The sequence below is a fragment of the Trichoderma breve genome, chromosome 5 (genome assembly GCF_028502605.1).
Source record: "Trichoderma breve strain T069 chromosome 5, whole genome shotgun sequence".
NCBI classification, from domain to species: Eukaryota; Fungi; Ascomycota; class Sordariomycetes; order Hypocreales; family Hypocreaceae; genus Trichoderma; species Trichoderma breve.
In genome coordinates, this window is record NC_079236.1 from 2,548,563 (window position 1) to 2,564,272 (window position 15,710).

Here is a 15,710-nt window from a genome sequence, read left to right on the forward strand (position 1 = left end):
AGAAAATAATGATACGCCATCTATCTGTGACATCTTCGTCACCAGCCACAGCATCCAGCCCAACAAAACGCCACACTAGCGGAACCACGTGTGGCTGTCACGGTACCCCACCATGCCACTTTCGGCTTGATCAGAAGAGCGTAAGGTGGTCATAACTCGCCATATAGTAGCTCCATGCTAATGACATTTGACTTTCGTCCTTCATACCGCTCCTATTAAGCTTCTTTACACTTCCTCAACCGTTTCTCCATCCAATTCCCGTCTTTTGAGAACCCAATTGCCTCTCGTGTCTCCCCAGCGAGAGCTCATGCCGCTTCGGATTGCTCAGCTTCCAGTGTAGCAGCAGCCATGAACGGCCACTTTTCCGCCGTCGGTGACCAGCCGGCGAACGGCAATTATGACCATGGTTGTCAGGTCATAGATGAAGAGAAGGAGTTCAAGTATGTGCCGGAAAGCTCCTGTTGTGGTGATTCGAGCCAAGGTGGAAGCTAATGCGAAATCCCTCGCCGTCATAGCCGCAACCTCAACGACTACCTCCAGACCATGCACGTTGCCGAGGCAGGCTTCAACTACCACCTCATCTCTGTGTTTGGATCTCAGTCTACAGGAAAGTCGACCCTCCTGAACCACCTCTTCGGCACTACATTCTCTGTCATGTCCGAGACGGAACGCCGTCAAACGACCAAGGGTATCTGGCTGTCCAAGAACAAGCGCGAGACAAGTGCCGGAACCCCGATGGCAGATAACATTCTCGTTATGGATGTCGAGGGTACCGACGGCCGAGAGCGTGGAGAGGACCAGGATTTCGAGCGAAAGAGCGCCCTGTTTGCCCTCGCTACTAGTGAGGTTCTCCTGATCAACATCTGGGAACACCAGGTTGGCTTGTACCAGGGAGCCAACATGGGCCTGCTCAAGACGGTGTTTGAAGTCAACTTACAGTTGTTTTTGAAAGACAAAAAGTAAAGAACCTCGCCCCACTGGTTTACAGGCCACGAGCATTCCAAGACATGCGCCAATTGAAGCTCACGTGCTAACAGTCTACCGCAGCTCGACCCCCCGATCTCTCCTATTCTTCGTCATCCGAGACCACATTGGAGTGACACCGTTGTCGGCGCTTCAAAACACATTGATTCAAGATCTTACGAAGATCTGGTCATCCATTTCCAAGCCAGAGGGTCTGGAGCAGTCCCGTATTGAAGACTACTTTGACTTTGGCTTTGCAGCTCTACCCCACAAGATTCTACAAGGAGAAAAGTTTGAGAGTGAAGTCGCGCAACTGGGAGCGAGATTCACCACGGGACACCGAGTAGGAAAGGCTGACGACGGCGTTGCGGAGACCGAGGGCGGTATTCTCCTGCCCGAGTATCACAGGAGAATTCCCGCAGATGGACTGTCGGTGTACACAGAGGGCATCTGGGATCAAATCGTGAACAACAAGGACCTCGACCTGCCAACGCAGCAAGAGCTTCTAGCTCAGTTCCGATGTGACGAGATATCTCGAGAAGTCCTGGTTGCCTTTGACCTGCTTCTGACCCCACTTGAGGAGCAGCAGGCCCAAGCCTCTAAGCTCGGCAAGGCTATTGTGCTTCCCGATCTGGGTACCACAGCTAGCCAGGCCCGTGAAAAATGCTTCAGAGCTTTTGAAGTGCAGGCTAGCCGATACCACAAGGGCGTCTACAGCCGAAAGAAGCAGGAGCTGGAGAGCAAGGTCGACGGTCGACTCAAGGCCCTGTACCAGGGACAACTCGCAGCAGCTCACAAAGCCGGAGTCGCGGCCTTTAGCGAAGCCGTTTCAAACAAGGTAAAGGCCGGGCAAAAGGCCGGTGGAGCTTATGAATTTGCCGAAATCGTCTCCAACGAGAAGAAGAAGACTACGGAAATCTTCAAGGCAGAGGTAGACAGCCTTGCGATTGAGGGCGTCGAGTGGACCAACTTTGTGTCTCAGAACCAGCTCTTCGAGGCTGAACTCGATGAGGTTAGCAGCAAGCTGCGCAAGGACGAAATCCGCCGGCTAGCCACGCGGGTGGAGCGTTGGGTCAAGTCACGGTTGGGCGATGCCGTCGGCCTAGAGTTCAATAAGCTAGGATCCGGCAGAGGAGGCTCGGGAGCGCCCGAGGAAGGCCAAAAGCCGGCGACGGAAAAGGACCTCTGGGACCGAATCTGGAAAGTCTTTACCGGAATAGTCAGCGAAGCCGAGACCCGGTTTGCTGACCGAGCCAAGAGCTTCGATGCCAGCGATTCTGAAGTCGAAGTTGGCCTGTGGCGCCTCCGACGTAAGAGCTGGACGGCTCTCAGAGAGAAGATTGAGGAGGAGGTCATGGAGGGCAACATCCTCTTGAAGCTTAGGGAAAACTTCGAGGACAAGTTCCGATATGACGATGCTGGTGTGCCGCGCATCTGGAGGCCAACGGACGACATCGAGGGTATCTATACAAAGGCGCGGGAGTCTACGCTCACATTAATACCCCTTCTTTCCAAGTTCAAGCTGCTGGCTAATAACGCATCTCCGGATCTGATTGGATTCATTGGCGTGCAGCCCGCCGGAGTTGAAGCTGGCGACGAGGAGGATCTCGCTCCCATCGGCGGCGTCGATGAAGAAGAGGGCAAGAGCCTTGAGGAGGAGATGACGGTGCTGAGTGAGAATAAGCGACAAGACCTAGTCGTGCGCTTCAAGAAGACAGCCGATGGCGTCTATGTTGAGGCCAAGCGAAGCGCCATTGGCGGCATGACCCAAGTGCCGTGGTACTTTTATGTGCTGCTTCTCGTTCTCGGCTGGAACGAAATCTGGATGGGTAAGGAATATCCTTGGAAGAGACTTTTAGATTTTCCGGCTTTGACTAACTTTTCATTCCAGTTCTGCGCAATCCGCTCATGTTCATCCTTCTCATCTTGCTTGGTGGAGGAACTTATACTGCGTGGTACCTCAACCTCCTGGGCCCCATGATGCAAATGGGCAATGCCGCTGTCAACCAGGGCATGGATATTGCTAAGCAGCAGCTGCGCGAGTTCGTCAACAATTCAGACACTGCACGACAGGCGCTGGCCATGCCCGCGAGGCAAGACAGCGACATCAGCATGGACACGCTGGATAGCCGTGGAAAGAAGAAGACTGAGTCTGAAAGCCTGGAGGACATTTAGATGTGAAACAGAAAAATAAACGGAACCCGGAGGCAACATATGAGAAGAGTAAAAGCGCCCTTTGTATAAATTCTCGAGACATTGTCGGACATTGGCGGACACAAGAGCGTATAGCATTGATGAGCGAACAGGATACGAATAATGTCTACACAAGATAAAATAAAGCTGATTTATCCAATTCAATACTAAAATTTAACTACCAAACGCCGATGCCCTGCCCATTGATTCCCTTTCATGATATATCTGCAACGCCGATCCGTATGCGCACCCTGGTTGAAGACTATGATTTGAAAAGTATAGTCGAAGTTGAGAAAAATCTGTCCATGCCCTGTTTTTGTCTCCTTTGATATTCTCTAGAACGCTTCTTGACCTGCTGGGGTTCCAAACCATGACGCTAGCTCATTCCCTTGTTTTTCTTCACCCCCAGACATAAAAAAGTCGGTCAACTTGCTCGTCTCACCGTCATCGTCGGCAGGCCATTCGATTTTGACGCCGTTACCCTTGCTCTCGAGCATGTCCTTGGCGGTGCCCCAGCTAAAACGACATTCAGAGCCCCATCCAAAGAGAGGATGCATATTGTTCCTCAGCCACCCTACTGTCTTGGAATCGGATGGATATCCAGAGCCCCATTCCATGGGAGAGTCTTCAGATGGAGCCTCCTCACCGTTGGTGGCGGCAGTGGCGACCTGACGGGCGTAGAAGAGCGTTTCGAGAGCAGCGTCACGGGTGACTTTTGCGCAGACGGAGGCGGCACTGACGCAGGCGTAGAGACTATCGGCCTTTTTGGCAACGGTGACCTTGGCGGTTGGGAACACTCGTTGGAGTTTGGCCTGGTAGGTGGCTGGGGGGCCGATGGTATCGACGTATATCTCCTTGATGTTGACGCCCTTTGCGTAGACGGCGCGGATGAGATCCATGGTTGCGTCCATGGCCTGGGCGTTGAGGTTGTACGAGACGGGCTTCATCATGTTGGCACCAATGTCTCGTGCGGAAAGCGCCGTCGTAGCCCAGCCACACGACTCGTGAAGATCCGATCCGGGGGTGCACAGCGTCTCCATCAGCTGTGAGCGCACTGCTGCGGAGAGCACCTTGGAGTCGTCGAAGTGGTGCGTCTCTCTGAGCAGCGGATCTGAGATGTCGGTCGGGAGGAAGAAGATGCCGTAGACCATGGGGCCGAGGACAGGTCCGCGACCGGCTTCATCGACGCCGAGGACGCAGGGCGGGGCCGTGGAGGGATCGGAGGGATCGGTCGGGAGGAGAGCGGGCGGGATGGATGAGTAGTGGGAGAAGGTGGCGCCGGAGATGAGGGTATCGCGGTGGGAGGAGACTGAAGGAGGGACGAAAGTGCCGGAGGAGGGCATCGTGGACGAGGCGGGGGCGGTGGAATCGGGGACGGGGGTGTCTTCTTCCATGGCTGCGGTTGGTGGTTCGATGAGGCGGGTTTATATGGAGGGAGATGATTGATGTATGGTGTTGAAGAGCTTCTCAACGATGGGGAGCAATTGGTTGTAGATATCGAATTATAATATGAAAAGTAATCCCCAGCGTATATCAGAGGATGATGACGGTGTTATTGCAACCGCCAATGCCTTATACGAGATGCTGTTCTGGTATAATTGGCATCAAGAGTGTGTTGTAGATGGACGATTGATAAAAAAGATCCATCCTTATCCAGCCCCTCGACGCGTCTTTCACTTTGACGCGTTGCTAGCGCTAGTTGCTCCATCCTTACAGCGCATAGCTCAGTAAAGCTCGCCGCTGGAGCTCAGCAACACGTGCTGGGAGCTGTCCGAAAAACGGGCCCGGCTAGCGCTCTTTGCAGCACTCATGAGCTGTTCCATCACTGCCAACCCCCGCCTAAAATGCTAAAATGCCATTACTGGTCTCATACTGGTCCGTCTCTTCTGCGCGCAGCTCTTCAATTCAACACGTCAACATCCACTAAAATCGCGTCGCCCAAATCTCGACTCGGGCCAGCGCAAACTCGAAGCTCGGCGTCGCCTGCGGATTGAGGCAGCGGAAACCGAATATTTTTTTTTTTTGGACCAAGCGGCCGCTGGGAGGTTTTTTTTTTTGTTTCTTCGTCCGTGGATTTTTCGCACCCTTGACCGAATCCCGACCGGCCTCTTTTTTTTTTTACCCATCATGCCTCGAGGCGGAGGGCGGAGAGGCGACTCTTCAGCTGAGCCGGAAGCTCTCCATGAGCTCGGAGTTCGAGGCCGGTACGTTTTGGCGCTTGGACGAGAGACGAATCTTGTAGGGCCTGTGACGGCGGCAGCGCTGATGTGGTGCAAATAGGAAAACCGGCGCTTTCTTGAAAGACACGGGCGAGCGCGATGAGCATGGCATGCAGCCTCTGGATGCCATTTTCTCGTCGCCCGCAGTCACTCGCGGGGACGAATCCGGAAGCGAGGACATGGAGATATCATCAAGTGAGCTTTGTCGCATTGTTGGTTCGCTGGGTTTCATGGGCGAATGACAATTCTCAATTCCAAGAAAAGCATGGCTGACACCCTCTTTTGCGAAATCTAGGTGCTGGACCAGGGCCAAGAACAGTCCTCAAGAACCGGCGCAGCATCGAGTACTTTGTCCCCCATCCTTGAGCTCGAAACGAACCCAAACTTACCTGTAACAGAATTGCAAACGAACGATCATCCTCTCCCACGCGCAATCCTAGCGCCGAAAAGGCAGCCCGAAGGCTTAACTTTGCCAGCAAGGCCGGAAACAAAGCAGCGAAGACGAATGGGAAACAAAAGGCGACGGCGCTGAATGGATTTTCACGGCACGGAGACGATTCGGAATCGGAGGAGCTGGACGATGTCATGGGCGCGACCGGAAACAGGGCGACGATTGATGCTGAGGAATCTATACTGATGGTCGATTCGATACCAAACGATTCACCGAGGCCCACCAAAAAAGCTGCACAGAGACAATATGGCGATTCATCGCCGCAGAAGAAGCGCGGAAAGCAGACCAAGGCGCCAGCGCAGGCAAAGCCTAAAGCAGCTCCTCGAGCTCCCGTAAGAGAGCCTTCAGAAGAGCTAGATGCTGAAGAACCAGAAGAGGAGCCCGAAGAAGAAGAGTTGGGGCAGGAGGAAGAGGAAGAAGAGGAGGAGGAGTTGCCGAGTGTCAAGCAAAAGGGGCGGTCAAACAAGGAATCGAAACGCCGCGTGGAAGCACCATCATCATCCCAGACATCGAAGAAGCGAGGACCGCCGCGAAAGTCTCTCCGTGAAGATACGCCAGAAGAAGCACAAGAGCAGTCAGAGGAAGAGCCGCAGGAGGAGGATGAAGATGAAGAGGAGCTTGTGCCCCGGAAGAAGCAGAAAACTACCGGACCCTCAAAAGCCCAGCCGAAAGCAAAGCCTTCGAATAAGGGGAAAGCTCCTGCTCGCGGTGGAATTGTTGTACCGGTAGCAGCGAGCAAGGCAAAGGCCAAACCCAAGACCAAAGCTGAATCCCAACCCAAGACTAAGGGCCGGCCTGGGAGGAAGCCCAGGGACGCGGATGCCGAGGATGGGGATGTGGGAGAGACGTCGTTTGCGGCTCTGCAGCGTGGTCCACCTATGCCAAAATCTCGTGGTTTGGTATCCATGCGCAAGGACTTGGACAGCATAACGCAGACGAGGTCCGGGCGACATTCTTACCGGCCTATCCAGTATTGGAGAGGCGAGCAGGTGGTCCGGGAGGATGAGGAGCAAGCTGATATGTTTGCAAAGGATCGATTCGTCATGCCAAGCATCAAGGAAGTTGTGCGTGTGCCTGAGGAGGAGGTGTCCAGCAGAGTGGCTCCATCACGAGGCAAAGGGCGGCCCAAACCGAAGAAGGCCGTGGTGGAAGAAGACTATGAGGCATGGGAGATCAACCCAGGCACTGTCGAGGGCGAAATCGTGATATGGGAGACGGAGCATGAAGAACACCCTCCAGCAGACGACGAGCCCGTCCAGGTAACGGACGAGCGCATCGCCCTATCGGCCAAGGCGGTGCAGACATCGGAGATTCGCGATGCGACGTTCCGGTTCGCAAAGACGCTGACGATGCCGTTTATGGGTGCCGGTGTGGTTGATCTGCCTCCTGGTGGCGAGAAACGGCCCAAGAATTCACGGAAGATGCACATGGTCTTTTTCGTGCACACGGGAAAAGTCATGGTGACGATCAACGAGGCACAGTTTCGCATATCCGCGGGCGGTATGTGGTTTGTGCCGAGAGGTAAGCATTTTCAATCCTTTTCATAGTCAAAAGGCATGTTCTAATATTGATGTAAACAGGCAACTATTACAGCATCACAAACGACTACGACAATCCCAGTCGAGTCTTCTTCTGCCAGGCCTGCGAGATATCACCCACGCAATATGAAGCTTCGCAGATGAGCATCGCAGCATAATGAGATAAAAAGAAAAGAGAAAGACATAAGCGAGTTGAATTACCGATTTCATGGCCATGACGATTCCACCATCCACCCACCTACCCTCCCTCTTCAATACGACTTGACCACCCCCCTCTTTTTTCCATCGACAGCGTATTTCTCCCATTCATTTTTTCTCGTTGGCGCAGCAAGCTTTTTCTTGTCGTACTTTTCTCTCTTCTTTCATTCGATTATAACGAAGCACACACACAAAAAGGGAGGTGGGGAGGAAAGAGAAATGTCAAATGTTCATTTTGTTCATCTTCAGAAGGCGCAAGGGCGGGCTGATTGTTCGGATGGGTTTGGTAGGGAGGGGAGTATTTGTGGATTTTTTCTTGTTTCTTGTTCTTGTTTTTCTTTAATCTGGTTTACAAAGCTTTCGAGGCGTGAAATGAGATGCATTCTATTTTCTGTCTCTCCATTTGTTTGTATGGAATTCATTGATGTTTGTATTACGTGACTTGTCGTTGTTATGAGATACGGTATGTTCACCTATATCTGTATGCGTAGTATTGATTGATGCTTATGAGGCGGAGGAAAGGGAAATCAGAATGCCAATTATGGGCTTTAAGATCACGAGTAGCCAATGCAACAAGCTCATTAACTGTGGTGAAAGCAGAATTGATGGCTTATTTCCTATTCATACAATCCATCCATACATACATAAGACACGCTCATAACATCTCTCTCATCATACATGTATGATACAACCAGACAACTAGACTACATCCCACATCAAAACTCCTCATTCATAATCTTCTTCAAGCCGCCCATCTCCCTCTCCAGCTGCGCAATCTTCCTCTGCCCAGCATCCAGCTTACCCAGCAGATACATGACTCTACCCGCCGACTCCCCAGTATGCCGCGGCAGGCCACCCAGCAGCTGCAGCTCCTTCTCCACCGTATCAATGTTCTTTGCTTCGACTTTGGCCATTTCGGTGAGAACCGCCAGGTCCATCTTTGCGCGAAGCACGCGGTCCTTGACGAGGACGCTGAACGCTGCCTGGTGGAGGGGCTTGCCGGCTATAATCGTCTGAGGTCGTCCCTGGTGCGTCGTGACGGTGATGAGCTCTGCACCGGCGAGGCTCTCAATGGCGGCCTCTCCATTTGCTGCGTAGGATGAGAGGGATGAGGCGAAGGTAGGCGAGAGAAGAACCTGGTGATAGCGCAGAGTTGGATTCTCAGAGAGAGCCTTGATCAAGTGCCATGCCTGCTCGGTAGACCATCTCCTGTCCGCGTCAGCTGTCCTTCCGAGAAGATACATTTTAACAATATCAGTGGCATCCTCGGTGACAATCTCTTCAACAGCCTCCTGAGGCGTTTGTCCCGCCCTGAGTCGGCGGGCCAGGAACTCGAGATCTGTCAAGCGGCCTCCCAGGACCTTGATGCCAGCGTCCAATCCCGCCAAGCTAGGTCGCTGAGACGGTTTCTTGTTCTCCTCGCCTAGCTCTTCCTCCTCTTGTGCCTCACGCTTCAAATCTTCTTCCACACGCGTGATGACAAAGTTCTTTGCCACGTCAGCATCTAGGTCACCTAGGGATAGAGTGCGGAAGACTCTGTCTGGCATGGCTTTGGTAAGGGACTTTGAGTAGGCAGAGTCGCTGGTGAGGAACACTACGTGAGCAATGTTGTTCTGGACAACTGTTGCTGCCCACTCTGCAATCATATCGTACACAATGCTAGAGTCTTCATTCTTGTGAAGGAAGTTGTCAACGACAATGATTGGGCGCTGCTCTGGGTGAGCCTCCAAGTAGGCATCCTCGGAAATATTGGCATCCTTGTCTGTTTTGTGTCGTTCCGAAAGGGCGACATGCTTGAGAGCGGTGGCGGTGGTATGCAAGATCTTGTTCAACTGCGATTCCAGCGTCTCCGAGAATCCAGATTTGACGCCTGTCGTGCCCTGAACTGCGAGATCAATCATGCTGCTGATGCTGTTTGCCCATGAGAACACAGGCCGATATCCAACTGCCGTGGCTAGCTTCTTGATGGTGCCAGCTTCGCCATTGGCTTCCGTAATCGGTTTACAATCAATGAGAACGACATTTTTGCGCCCGCTCAGAGTTTGGCTCATAACCATCTCGGCTTTCCCAGAGCCTCTTGGGCCAGTGACGACAATAAAGGTATCTGAGCTGCCATCAAGCCAGCTCTGTAGCTGTTCGATGAGATCCTTGCGATGCTTCCATATCGTACCAAGACCTTCGATATGCGCTTCATTCTTGTGGAAAGAGAAGCTTCCGGCCTGTGACTTGAACCACTTGTAAATTCTCCAGTCCGTGTAGCGAAGAGAGTGCTGCACGTGCACTTTGATGAAAAACATTCGAATAGGGTCAAAGATCATGACGGAGACACCGGCGATGAGCGCGGCCACGATAGGAATGACAATTCGGGGGTGAGTCGTGAGCCAATTCCATATGCTGTGGGCCTTTTCTCGTTTCACGTAGGATAATCGCAGTTTGGTTCCATTCTTGCCTCCTCCTTGAGCTTCGCTGAGAACGAAACCGTGCAGGCAGTTCCGCGCCATGATGGTATCGCGCAGGGTAGGAAAGCCAATCTGAGCATACCGCGGCGTAATCTTTGAATCAGCCGGCTGAGGAATGATGTCCGCAATCTTTCCGTAACGGCGGAACAGGCTGTAAAGAACCTCCTCGGGGAGCTCCTCGGGAGCAGCGCCAGGTTCGGGAGGGACAAATTCCACCATGAGCAGAGGCGATGGATATCGATGCAGATCCTCAAGCCAGGGAACTCCTCGAACGAGACGGGCTCGAATTCGACGGAAGGGATTGAACCACGGCTTAATTGGCTCTTCTCTTAGCTTTTTCAACAGCTTGGCTAGCCAACAGTCAGTAAGTCAAGGTAGAGATATTTATGGCGTTTCAGTTACCTTCAATCTCTGTAACATTCAGACTAGCATCATACTCAAACTTGACAAACGCTCCGCCATCTTTGAGCCGTGGTAAAATCTCCGTTACTTTGATGGGCAAGTTTTCTGGTATCGCTCTCTTCACCAATTGAATTGGATCCATGATACCCAAAGAGGAGCTATTGAAGCGCTTCATGAGGTCCGTCAGCTGCTGATCTGTTTCTGCCTGGCGACTCAACAGCGGAGTGAGCTTAAGAGGGAACAAATCTGTTTAAAAGAGGTCAAGTCAATAGGGTATCAGTCACAAGAGTCAATGAGCATTTCCTTACTGTCGAAAAAGAGAATCGACTCGTTGGATTTGACATCGAATCGCCCACTCTCTTGCTCCTCAGATGGAGACGAATCCTGCTTCTTCTCAGCAGCATCACCCTCACTCAAAGGCATCGCCGTTGTCGTCTCCCAAATCCTCTGCCCAGCTCGCCATCTCATCAGCCCATAATCAGTCCGTCTTGTCGCAACATGAGCCGCCGCAGGCCATGATCGTAGCGCCCGCGCGCTGCTGGATCGCGCCGCCAGCAAGGCAAGGCTTCGCGAGGGAATCATGACAGCTCTTTGCCACAGAAACTGCACATTTCGCTATTCGCAAGAGTTGATGTGAAGAGAGAAACCAAAACGTTCTGTTTATTGAGCTCTCATATAGTGCAGTATAGCATGACGAGCTAGTTGTAGGGCCAATGAGGTCATAGGAATCCATCGCAACCCAGCTGCTTGCCAGACTAGGAAAAGCCAAGACTTCGGGAAAGCTGTTTTCCCGGCCGAAAATGCGATTGTCGATTGACCTTGATGACCTGGAAAAAAGATGCTTCAACTTGACGGCCAAGAAAGAAAAGAACGGCGGGCAGGCTAATTCTGTTACTCAACCAACTCCAACTAAATTCAATCCCGAATCAACGGCTTTCACTCTTTTACAAAAGAGCGTAAAAGTAGCCAACCTGTCACTCAATCTCAAACCCGCAGCCTGAGCGCATTGATATCGATCCATTTGCATACAAATACATCGCATTTCTACGAATATCTTTAAAATGGGCTGGCTCTGGTCATCATCGTCCCCCAAACTACCAACTGATCAATCTCCTTCCTCCGCTTCTCCTCAACCTTCACAATCAACTCCTCCACCTCCTTCATCAACATCCAGTTCTTCTCAAGCTCCCAACGAGCCCGTCGACCCCGAAATCCAAAAACTCCTCGACCTCTTCAACAAGTCCGACAACACAACACCCAAACCCTCCTCTTCAACCTCATCATCATCACAATCCCCCTCCGTCATCACATCATGGCTCTCCTCAAAACTCTCCACCGCCCCCGAAGCCCCCCCCGTTCCCCATCTCGACCCTGTCACCGAATCCCTCCTCCCAACCGACATGTCCTGCCGCCAGGCCTTCGACCTCGCCTGGTCCTGCAACTCCCTCGGCGGCCAGTGGAACGCCGTCTACCGCCACGGCGAGATGCGCTCCTGCAGCCACCTCTGGGACGACTTCTGGTTCTGCATGCGCACAAAGTCCTACTCCGGAACCCTCAAGGAGAAGGCCGTCCGCGAGCACTACCGCCGCAAGGAGTACGAAAAGTACTATGCGCCTGGGAGCCGCAGCAGCGAGGACGTCTGGCAGGCGAGGGAGCAAAAGGTTGCGCCGGGGACTGCCTTTGCTGAGGCTGTTGAGATTGCCAAAGTTGATGACAATGAGTGGAGGAAGTTGGAGGAGGAGAGGAGGAGGAAGATACGGCAGGATTTGGGATATGACAAGAAAGAATGAGGAGCAGAATTTGATGATGGCCTCTAGAGAGAGAGACACTACCTTGTATATTATTATTGCTACTACCACTACACCGATATAGCCTAGATATCCAGACTTTCTTCTCTTGTGTAATTCATTGTGAGAGGATATGCAGAACAGCTGCTTTTTGCATCGAGGAAAACTTCATCACAGCCGTCCACTCTCACACAGGAGATGCACCTGATTTAAGAAAAGTGTTCTACTACATCAATCGTACAAATATCGTTGCATTCAACAGCATCTCAACATTCACTTCAATATCAGGCGAACACATTCACATATTCATAGGCAATGAAAACGAGTAATTTGGTTCTAAACCATTTGAATTTTTTTTAATTCCCTTAAAACTCATTAAAATACAACCAGGGCCAGCGTTCCCGCCCAGCTTTTTACCCTTCATGTCCGTGATATGCTAGTTACGATAAAAGCAAAAACTCAAAGAAAGAATCTAATCATGGCATCATCCCTTGATCCCCTAGAGTAGGCCTCCACACATCGTAGACGGAATACCAATCTGGAAGCTCAAGTCTGATGTTGGGGTATCAAAACAGCTTTTTGTGAATTTAGTCGACCTCCTCGACGGTGGGGCCGTCATCGCCACCAGCGTGGGGAGCGCCGCCAGCGCCAGGGAAGCCGCCGGGGCCGCCGGGCATGCCACCGGGCATGCCACCCTCACCACCAGCTCCGTAGAACTTCATCATGATGGGGTTGGCGACACCCTCGAGCTCCTTCTGGTGCTCCTCGTACTCCTCACGAGTGGCCTGCTGGTTCTCATCGAGCCACTGGACGATCTTGTCGATCTCGGTCTTGAGGGTCTCCTTGTCGCCGGCCTCAATCTTCTCGTCGACCTTGGGGTCGTTGAGAGTGTTGCGGAGAGAGTAGGCGTAAGACTCAAGGCCGTTCTTGGCAGAGACACGGCGGCCCTCAGCCTCGTCCTCCTCCTTGTACTTCTCGGCGTCAGACAGCATGCGCTCAATCTCTTCCTTGGACAGGCGGCCCTTGTCGTTGGTGATGACAATCTTGTTGGACTTGCCAGTGCCCTTCTCAACGGCGGAGACGTTCATGATACCGTTGGCATCGACGTCGAAGGTGACCTCAATCTGGGGAACACCACGAGGGGCGGGGGGAATGCCAGTGAGCTCGAACTTGCCGAGCAGGTTGTTGTCCTTGGTGCGCTGGCGCTCACCCTCGTAGACCTGGATGAGCACACCAGGCTGGTTGTCAGAGAAGGTGGAGAAGACCTCGGACTTCTTGGTGGGGATGGTGGTGTTGCGGGGGATGAGCTTGGTCATCATGCCACCAGCAGTCTCGATACCCAGAGACAGGGGAGCGACATCGAGAAGCAGGATCTCGTTGGTGGACTTGGAAGAGGTGTCACCAGACAGAATGGCGGCCTGGACGGCAGCACCGTAGGCAACGGCCTCGTCGGGGTTGATGGACTTGTTGGGCTCCTTGCCGTTGAAGTAGTCGGTGATGAGCTTCTGGATACGGGGGATACGGGTGGAGCCACCGACGAGGACGATCTCGTGGACCTGGGACTTGTCGATCTTGGCATCGGCAAGGACACGGTCAACGGGCTGGATGGTGGATCGGAAGAGATCCTGGCACAGCTCCTCGAAACGGGCACGAGTGATGGAGGTGTAGTAGTCGATACCCTCGAAGAGAGAGTCGATCTCAATGGAGGTCTGAGCAGACGAAGACAGAGTTCGCTTAGCACGCTCGCAAGCAGTGCGGAGACGGCGAAGAGCACGAGCGTTGGTGGACAGATCCTGGTCAGAAGTTAGTACATGCAGGTTCTGGGGGGATTCAGATGTGTCTGTAGGGGAATTACTAACCTTCTTGTTCTTGCGCTTAAATTCGTTAACAAAGTGGTTGACAAGGCGGTTGTCGAAATCTTCACCACCCAAGTGAGTGTCACCGGCAGTGGACTTGACCTCGAAGATACCCTCCTCAATGGTCAGGAGGGAGACATCGAAGGTACCACCACCGAGATCGAAGATGAGGACGTTGCGCTCACCCTCGACCTTCTTGTCAAGGCCGTAGGCGATGGCAGCAGCGGTGGGCTCGTTGATGATACGCAGGACATTGAGACCGGCAATGAGACCGGCGTCCTTGGTAGCCTGACGCTGGCTGTCGTTGAAGTAGGCGGGGACAGTGATGACGGCGTTGTTGACGGTGGTTCCGAGGTAGGACTCGGCGGTCTCACGCATCTTGGTCAGGATCATGGAGGAGATCTCCTCGGGGGTGAAGGTCTTCTTCTCGCCCTTGAACTCGACCTCGACGACGGGCTTGGAGCCCTTGTCGACGATCTTGAAGGGGAAGTGCTTCATGTCAGCCTGGACCTCGGAGTCGGCAAACTTGCGTCCGATCAATCGCTTGGCGTCGAAGACGGTGTTCTGGGGGTTCATGGCGACCTGGTTCTTGGCCGCATCACCGATCAGACGCTCGGTGTCGGTGAAGGCAACGAACGAAGGGGTCGTTCGGTTACCCTGGTCGTTGGCGATGATATCACATCGGTCCTCACGGAAGATACCGACGCAAGAGTACGTAGTACCCAGGTCGATACCGACGGCTGGTCCCATAGACATTGTGAATGATTGTGTGTGTGTGCTCTCGAAAAAAAGTAATTGGAAATGGAATTAGTGAAGAGAAGAAAAGGAGAAGATGTGAAGATTGAAGTGTTTGAGAGAGTATGTTCGGGAAAAAGAAAACGGCGTTGCTGGCGGGCTGCAGAGAGCATCTAAATAAAGGACGGTGGGAGGGTTTCGATGCGGTTCTACACTATTCCAAGGGTGCCCACACCGGCATCTTGCAGGGGCTCCCAGAAGCCTCTGGTAGGCACTGCAAACGCCTAGACCATGCGCGCGCCTGCTGGAAAAGCCCCCTTGCGTTTTTTTGATCAGTGCCCGATCGTCTTTTCCCTGCTTGCCCCTTGCATTTTGTTTTTGTTTTTTTGTTTCTTTTCGTGGAAGCTTCCAATTGCCCATGTACCCTCAGGTACTCGTAGCTCAGATTTGCTGCTTTTTCCCCCTCCCCTCTTTCCCCCCCTCCTTTGATGTCATCTCCCCTCCAGCTCCCAGCACAGAAGAAAAAAAATCCATCGCGGGGCAGTGGCGGGGTCCCTGGTACCTCTGATTCTCCAACTCCTGCCGCAGCCGTGCTGGTAGCGGGTACACAGCTGCCCCACCATAAGGCACTAGAAGGTGCTGGACAGCTCTATCGTATCGCAAGGTACTGCCTGGTACCACATTAATCCTGTGCAGCCTTTGGAATTGGATTGATTGTTGCTGCCTTAGCCAGAGCAGAGCCTTACGATCCATACAACCCTAGCAGCACCTGAGCAGCCGCTTGGGTACATGTAGGTAGCCTAGCAACGCCCAAGCAAAGAGAGCACCAGATAATGCAGTTGAGTCAGGTACTGTAGGTAACACTGAGCTGGACAAGGCCTCCCAGCTGCATTGCAAGATAAACCCCTC

General features: G+C 52.8%; 6 protein-coding genes across 6 annotated transcripts; 3 read left to right on the forward strand and 3 right to left on the reverse strand.

Moving 5' to 3' along the window:
* Window positions 1-348: 348 nt before the first annotated feature.
* On the forward strand, window positions 349-3,138 carry T069G_08434 (root hair defective 3 GTP-binding protein (RHD3) domain-containing protein; the record flags this gene model as incomplete). Its single annotated transcript, XM_056175644.1, has 4 exons — window positions 349-440; window positions 516-959; window positions 1,048-2,792; window positions 2,855-3,138. 4 exons carry the CDS (start codon window positions 349-351, stop codon window positions 3,136-3,138), a joined length of 2,565 nt encoding a protein of 854 aa, XP_056026593.1.
* A 353-nt stretch (window positions 3,139-3,491) lies between these two features.
* Window positions 3,492-4,550, reverse strand: T069G_08435 (ribonuclease HII domain-containing protein; the record flags this gene model as incomplete). Its single annotated transcript, XM_056175645.1, has 1 exon — window positions 3,492-4,550. The coding sequence occupies one exon, from the start codon at window positions 4,548-4,550 to the stop codon at window positions 3,492-3,494; it is 1,059 nt and encodes a 352-aa protein (XP_056026594.1).
* Window positions 4,551-5,283: 733 nt separating this feature from the next.
* Window positions 5,284-7,522, forward strand: T069G_08436 (mif2/CENP-C like domain-containing protein; the record flags this gene model as incomplete). The annotated part of the gene is made up of 6 exons (XM_056175646.1): window positions 5,284-5,360; window positions 5,437-5,570; window positions 5,671-5,719; window positions 5,774-6,551; window positions 6,609-7,347; window positions 7,407-7,522. 6 exons carry the CDS (start codon window positions 5,284-5,286, stop codon window positions 7,520-7,522), a joined length of 1,893 nt encoding a protein of 630 aa, XP_056026595.1.
* A 756-nt stretch (window positions 7,523-8,278) lies between these two features.
* T069G_08437 (RNA12 protein domain-containing protein) lies at window positions 8,279-11,005 on the reverse strand (the record flags this gene model as incomplete). The annotated part of the gene is made up of 3 exons (XM_056175647.1): window positions 8,279-10,371; window positions 10,424-10,669; window positions 10,732-11,005. The coding sequence occupies 3 exons, from the start codon at window positions 11,003-11,005 to the stop codon at window positions 8,279-8,281; spliced, it is 2,613 nt and encodes an 870-aa protein (XP_056026596.1).
* Window positions 11,006-11,484: 479 nt separating this feature from the next.
* T069G_08438 (uncharacterized protein) lies at window positions 11,485-12,213 on the forward strand (the record flags this gene model as incomplete). Its single annotated transcript, XM_056175648.1, has 1 exon — window positions 11,485-12,213. The coding sequence occupies one exon, from the start codon at window positions 11,485-11,487 to the stop codon at window positions 12,211-12,213; it is 729 nt and encodes a 242-aa protein (XP_056026597.1).
* A 584-nt stretch (window positions 12,214-12,797) lies between these two features.
* Window positions 12,798-14,822, reverse strand: T069G_08439 (hsp70 protein domain-containing protein; the record flags this gene model as incomplete). Its single annotated transcript, XM_056175649.1, has 2 exons — window positions 12,798-14,003; window positions 14,070-14,822. The coding sequence occupies 2 exons, from the start codon at window positions 14,820-14,822 to the stop codon at window positions 12,798-12,800; spliced, it is 1,959 nt and encodes a 652-aa protein (XP_056026598.1).
* Window positions 14,823-15,710: the final 888 nt, after the last annotated feature.